Raw genomic sequence first — 7,307 nt, forward strand, 5'->3', positions numbered from 1 at the left:
CACACCATTCTCACCTCTTCCCACCAACCCTACAGAAGCAGCCATATCAAATAACTTGAAAGAAGCATCCACATTCAACTTGATTGCTCCACTCTTAGGTGCCCTCCAAATTCTCACTCTTTCAATACCATTGCCGTCCATCTTATGTCTCCCCCTTTGTTTTTGAGCCTCATCCTAATCACTAACTAGCCTCAACAACCTTGCTACACATCTGATAGCATCCACCTCAACACCTTCAAAAATATGCCTACACCTAGCTTTCCAAGTTTTCTTCTAAAAAGAGCTTCCTTGGTGGCCAAAGCTCCACTCACTGCTCTCCACATAAAATGACCTACTTTGGGAGGAATCTTCAGCTTCACAGCTGTTTAGATATCTTATAGGAGCCTCCCGGATCTCTCAACCTTCTACCATCTTCTCTGCCCAAAGGCCAAAGCTACCCTATACCCCAACTTCACAGAGTAATTACAATCTCTATTCATCATCCAAAGACACTTATCTACCAAATTTGATCCAAGAATATTAATAAAGTTAATGAGAGCTTTATCTTCATCACTGAACCAATCTTCCATTCCTTCAAAACACCAAGAATTATTTTTGATTAAGCTCTTCACAATCAAACTCGTTTTCTTCATCTAAATATCTGGAAGCAAATGCATACCCATTAGCTTCAGGAATAATCCAATTGTCAACAAAATTTCTGATCCTATCTCCAGTCCCTCCTCTCCAACAGAGATCCTTATTTATTAAATCTCTTCCTTCTAAGATGTTGGACCGACCCCAAGAAGATCTACAACCTTGCTTAGCCTAGAAAAAAAATCAATATCCAGGAAATACAAACCCTTCAAAATCCTACACCACAAAGCATCTGGATTTTGAGCCAACCTCCATGCATTCTTAGCAAGGAGAGCTTTATTAAACAGCTCTAGATTCTTGAAACCCATTCCACCTTCACTTTTTGTGAAGCTCAGTGATTTCCAAGATTTCCAATATATTTTACCTTCTTGTTCCCTCTGACCCCACCAGAACCTTGCCATCATACTATCTAATTCAACACAAACCTTCTTTGGAAATCTAAAATAGGACATAGGAAGCACAGGTATTGCAGGTCCTACTGCCTTAATCATCACTTCCCTCCCTACAAATGTCAGAAACTTCTGTTTCCATCCCTGTAATTTCAAACTAAGCTTTTTTTTTTTCAAACAAACAAAAGAGCCTCTAACTTCCACTTTCCCCATATCATTGGCATTCCCAGATATTTACTAGGATTATCAGTTGCTTTAATCCTCGAAACCTCATATACTTCCTTCTTAACATCCTTAGTTGTATTCTTCGAGAAAAAACAAACAGGACTTGTCAGAATTTACTGCTTGTCTTGAAGCCTTACAATAGCAATCTAATATGCCTCTCAACACTCAACAATTCTGCTTTCTTGCATTCACAAAAAATAAAGCATCCTCATTAAAAAAAATAGTGATACAATAATGGACACTTCCTTGTGAAGAACAAACTGTTAGTCACCTTAAGTCCCCTTCAAAATAAAACAAATTAATGCAATATAGTATACGATCTGGGTCATATTCTCTTAACATCTGACCTCCCCTCTTCCTCCATCAATGGCCTTTTCAACCCAATCTTCCTCAAACCTGTTACCATCTCTGACATAGGAGATACACTCCCATATAATATTATTGCCTTAGACATATTGCTGCTTTTCTTAGGTAGAGACAAAGCTTTCTCTTCCTTCTCTTCAGACCTATAAATTGCAACCTCCTTCACTCCTTTTTTAATTGAAATTGACCTAGCCTCCTAATGTCCACTAGTCCCTACAATAACCTCTTCCTTCTTATTCTTCTTAGCAACTATGTTACTGCTCAAATCCACCTGCTCAGTCTTCTTATCACTTGTATTCTTTTCTTTATTTACCTTATCTTCCTTCCAAGGTAATTCAATCTGTTTGCCTTTATCATTTGTCTTTCTTAACTTTATACACTTCACTTCTTCCCAACTATCCTTATAGATAACCACTAACTCATCCATCCTTCTAGCAACCTGTACTCCCAACCAATTTCCAAACTCTGTAGAGCCAGTCTCTTTGTTGTCCTTGTACGTACAGCTTTTGATATCATATCCCAGTCTCCCATAAGCAAAGCACAAATTCTACAATCTTTCATATCTCACCTTGATCAATATAAGATCCTTATCAGGTCGTGGAGCACAAAGTCCAATAACTAGGGGTTTCTTTAAGTCTAGAGATTTCTTTAAACCAACAAGCACTCAAGCACGAAGAAAACTCCTAATTAACGTACCATCACACTTAGGATCCTTCACAAGAACCACATCTCCAATCCTCGAGGCAAGTCTAATGGCATTTTCAACATCTATCACCGCCAATGACAGGCCTTGAAGTTGGATCCAAAAGGGGCACAAGTCAAAGTTTACATCACTACCCACCATATCTTCCTTCCACTTTTGAATATACAAGAGCCATCCATTAATTGACCATGGCCTCCCTCGCAGAATTCTTCTATAATCTTCTCGATATTTAAATTCAAACACATAAGTTTTCTGATCCATCTCTACAACTTCCAAATCCCCTTTCTTTTCTAGATTCCACTCCTTTCTGATCATCTGAATTACCACAGCAACATTCAGATTTCTTCTTTGTAATCATTCTTCCAATCAGAGCACCACCCCCAAACCTTCTCTCTTCTTTCTTCCTCCACACCAAATCAACCTCAAGAGTCATCTTCTTCTCTTCTGACTTTGTTTCTCTCAAGCTTCCTCCAACCTCAATCGACCTCATTCCTCCAATCATTTGTTCCTCACCACACTTCTCTCTTGCAGAGAAATATTGAGAAGCCACTCTTTTCACTTCCGTTGTAGTGGGGGGCAGATGACACTCTGAAGAACCTCCTTCATTGCTGTAATCGATGATAGAACAAGAAGTTATGAACGTGATGATAACCATTTTAACTAACTCTCACAAGGAGAGAGAACCTTTGTTTTCATGATTCAATTTGATGGTTATAAGAAATTCACTTTTTTTCTCTTTTTTTTGTTTTGTTTTGATAGCAACTTTTTCCCTTTCTAATATTTTAGTGTTTGGAATTAGTAAGACGTGAACTTTTTTTTTTGGGTACTTCGATCAATGAAAAAGCTCCATATCGCATTTAATGTGCCCACGTGTTTTATTTTTCACACACACACGGAGATTCTAATTTTATAAATTAAAATTGAAAAATTAATGAGTTAATGTACACATTTGACACAAATATATTTTGGTAGAAACTCATTGACAAGTATCCTTTTATATCTATTACTTATTTATTTATTTTGAAAGTTTGTTTATCATGTTCAATTAAATGTGCTAATATGAAAACAAATAATGATCAGCATAAAACTTTAATATTCGGAGACTTAGTTTTTTAACTACTTTTAATCAATTAGCGGGGGAAATATTATTTATACTAAATGTTTTTTGGGTAACATTAAAATTTGAGACAGATTTTTTTCATACCCAAATTTGAGACATAGATAGCAAAGTATATAGTAGTATTTCTTTGTTGCCATCATAGATAGCATAGTATATATTTGTTGAGGGGCTGTCATATCATTTTCAAACAAAAATCATTCAATACGCATGTATGAAAAGAACTCGTCCAACCTCAATATTTAAATTTCAAATCATTAAAAAAATTTCTAATAAATTAACTAAATCAGGACATGGTCTTATTATGATATTAAACACATCAAGTTAAGTTTGCAGAAAACAGTAGTCTTTTGTACACCATTGCGGATCTTATTAGACTATACATTGGTTTATATAATATATATATATATATATATAATGATGTATTCTTTTATTCCATACAGTTGTATATAAAACATATTAACTATTATATCTCCGTTTTTCTCTAGTAGCTTTTTTTAACGAGAATGTTATTCATCCATTAATTTTTTTGTCCAGGTTTTCTACCCAGAGGGATAGGCGGTCTTGATAAACTTGGTAAATTAGACTTGTCCAGTAATTACTTCAAAAGACCTATTCCTTCCAACATATTCAACATTTCAACATTAACATTTTTAAACCTTGCCAGCAACTCCCTCTCTGGCGTTCTCCCATCATATTTAGGAAATGGCCTTCCCAATTTGAAGAAGTTAGGGTTGGATGGGAATGAACTAACCGGACAAATTCCAAACAGCATATCAAATGCTTCTAAGCTCATTGCATTACACTTGTCATCGAATAAACTTATCAAAGCTATACCCAATGTAATTGGAAATTTAACAAGCTTGATTGACTTAGCTTTGGATGGGAATGAATTGACTGGTTTGATTCCATACACATTTGACAAATTACAGAGCCTTCAACATTTAAGCCTGAGCAACAACAAATTACAAGGTTCCATTTTAAATAACCTTTGCCAACTCAAAAGTCTAAGTGAGTTGAATCTTGCCAACAATATGTTTTTGGGAGCAGTTTTGGGATGTCTTGGGAATACTTCTTTGCAAAAGTCGAATTTTAGCTCTAACAAATTTGTTTCTCATATACCCTCTTCTCTTTGGAGTCTCAAAGATTTATTGGTTTTAGATATATCCTCCAATGCATTGAGTGGAATAATTTCACTAGAGGTATCAAACTTGAGAGCAATTATACTATTAGATTTGTCAAGAAACCAAATTTCAGGAAGCATCCCTAAAACAATGGGTGGGTTGCAAACTTTGCAAAACTTATCTTTGGCTCACAACAAATTACAAGGGCCTATACCTGAATCATTAAGCAACATGGTCAATATTGAGTCAATAGATCTTTCTCATAATTATTTGTCTGGTGTGATTCCAAAGTCCTTAGAGTCACTACACTATCTTAAATCTATTAATCTTTCCTACAATTTATTGGATGGAGCAATTCCAAATGGTGGTCCTTTTCAAAATTTCACTGCTCAATCTTTTATGATGAATAAGGGTCTTTGCGAGAAATCCTACCTACACGTCCAACCATGTAGGAAAGGAAACAAGCACATAACAAATAAAGTGATGTTGGTGATAAAATGCTTAGTGCCTGTCATGGTTGTTATTTTGGTTGTTACAGGCATTGTCTTTCTAAAGCATAATAGAGATGATGCTAACTATGCAACCAAAAGGGATTTAACAAATTTCGATGCACCAACTAGGATATCCTATTATGAGCTTTTCACTACAAAAAAATTGACTTTCAGCGACGACTTTAGTACAAAAGTTGCCGCCGAAAGTTTTTTGCGATGATAAGTCGCCGCTAAAAAGTCGTTGCCATAGCAGCTGTGGCTGAAAACTTTCAGTGGCAACTAAAAAGGTTGCCGCTAAAAGATACTTCTAGCGGGGACTTTTTTGTCGCCGTTGAAAGTAATGCCTAAGAAGAATTGGCTTTACCAATGCCACGTCATCACCGCCGGTGCCACGTCATCGTCTCCAGCCGCCACGTTATCATCGTCGACCTCCATGTCATCGCCATCGGCGGCCACATCATCACTAGCCACCTCCACGTCATTGCCACATCACTCCTCCTCACCACGTCATCGTACAAATATTTTCACCTTAAATGTGTCTTCTTCCAGGTTCGAACTCATGACCGCCTCCTTTCGTGTCCAACCTTCTTACCGCTGAGCCAAATTAAATTTGTTTATTAATATTGTAAAATAAAATATATATTATTATATTATACTTTTAGCGGCGACAAAAAAAGTCGCCGCTGAAGGTCCACTTTCGGCGGCGACACTTTTGTCGCCGCGGAAAGTCTTAGTTTCAGCAGCGAACTTTCAGCGGCGACTAAAAGTCCACTTTCGGCGGCAACAAAAAAAGTCACCGCTGAAGGTCCACTTTGGGTGGCGACACTTTTGTCACCGCTGAAAGTCTTGGTTTCAATGGTGAACTTTCAGCGGCGACTAAAAAAGTCACCACTGAAAGTCTTAGTTTTAGCGGCGACTTTTTTTGTCGCCACCGAAAGTCGTCGCCTAAGGTCTGTTTTTTTGTAGTGTTTACAGGGAACAAACGGATTTGATGAAAGGAATCTTCTTGGCCTTGGAAGTTTTGGATCAGTATACAAAGCAATTCTTCCAAATGAAAAGATAGTTGCTGTCAAAGTGTTTAACATAGACATGGAAGAAGCATTGAGAAGTTTTGATATTGAATGTGTTGCCATGTGTAATTTACGCCATCGTAATCTCATTAAGATCATTAGTAGTTGCTCAACTGATGATTTCAAGTCTCTAATCATGGAATTCATGTCAAATGGAAGTCTTGATAGATGGTTGTACTCTCATAACTACTGTTTAGATATCTTGCAAAGGTTGAATATAATGGTTGATGTGGCAGCTGCATTAGAGTATCTTCATCATGGTAGTTCTACTCCGATTGTTCATTGTGACATAAAACCAAGCAATGTTTTGTTGGATGAAGATATGGTGGCTCATCTTAGTGATTTTGGTATAGCTAAACTATTAGGTGAAGGACAGTTGCAAACTTATACAAAAACATTGGCTACAGTTGGCTATATGGCACCAGGTAATAGTTTAATAATAATATTTTAGTTCAACAATGTTGTTTTTTTGTTATTCTATGCAAAATTTTATATTATTCAATCATTGATATGTAAACATATTTTCCATTCCTATATGGAAAGATTTTTATAGGCTATATAAAAGAAAAGTTTAACAGCGAACCTTATATTCTCTTTTGACATATAGAGTATGGCTCAAAAGGAGTAGTTTCTTTCAAAGGAGATGTGTATGGCTATGGTATCATGCTAATGGAGATGTTTACAAGGAAGAAGCCAACTGATAAAATGTTTGTTGAAGGTCTTGATTTGAAAGATTGGGTTAGCAAATCAATACCGCATTCAATCATCGATATTCTTGATGTCAATTTGCTGCATGAAGAGAATCCAAATATCAACAATATATTACCACATATATCATCAATTTTTGAGTTAGCATTAAGTTTTTGCACTAAATCACTAGAAGCACAAATTATGATGACTGATGTTGTGGTCTCTTTGAAAAAGATAAGGTCACATTTGCATAAAATGTTAGAGATGCACCACTAGTTTAATAATCTATGTATGAAGGATTTAGTTACTGTTTCCTTTATCCTTTGCTTTATTTTGTCTATGAAACATGTGGTATGGTAAAATGGCAATGATTTACGTGCTTGTTATATTAATATATGAAGTCTTTACATTTTTTATGTTTTGAGTTATTTTCCTTTTTCTTATATTTTGTTCATTACAACTGTATTTAGCTATTTGAATTGTATTTAATCCTTTTTTTTCT

General features: G+C 36.0%; 1 protein-coding gene across 1 annotated transcript; it reads left to right on the plus strand.

Annotated features, from left to right (window-relative positions):
* Positions 1-3,850: 3,850 nt before the first annotated feature.
* LOC114744784 (receptor kinase-like protein Xa21) lies at positions 3,851-7,081 on the plus strand. The gene is made up of 4 exons (XM_028932937.1): positions 3,851-3,875; positions 3,968-5,192; positions 6,014-6,540; positions 6,723-7,081. The coding sequence occupies exons 1-4, from the start codon at positions 3,851-3,853 to the stop codon at positions 7,079-7,081; spliced, it is 2,136 nt and encodes a 711-aa protein (XP_028788770.1).
* The last annotated feature ends 226 nt before the right edge of the window (positions 7,082-7,307 follow it).

This window comes from Neltuma alba, unplaced genomic scaffold, assembly GCF_004799145.2.
Source record: "Neltuma alba isolate B1F8T4 unplaced genomic scaffold, ASM479914v2 tig00004445_pilon, whole genome shotgun sequence".
NCBI classification, from domain to species: Eukaryota; Viridiplantae; Streptophyta; class Magnoliopsida; order Fabales; family Fabaceae; genus Neltuma; species Neltuma alba.

What these genes read in the sequence shown, in the direction of transcription:
- LOC114744784 (XM_028932937.1), top strand. Translation starts at nt 3,851, where the DNA reads ATGTATTCTTTTATTCCATACAGTT. An exon ending in TTCTTTTATTCCATACAGTT is followed by an intron (nt 3,876 to 3,967) that starts GTATATAAAACA and finishes TTTTTTGTCCAG; the next exon opens with GTTTTCTACCCAGAGGGATA. An exon ending in AGGATATCCTATTATGAGCT is followed by an intron (nt 5,193 to 6,013) that starts TTTCACTACAAA and finishes TTTTTTGTAGTG; the next exon opens with TTTACAGGGAACAAACGGAT.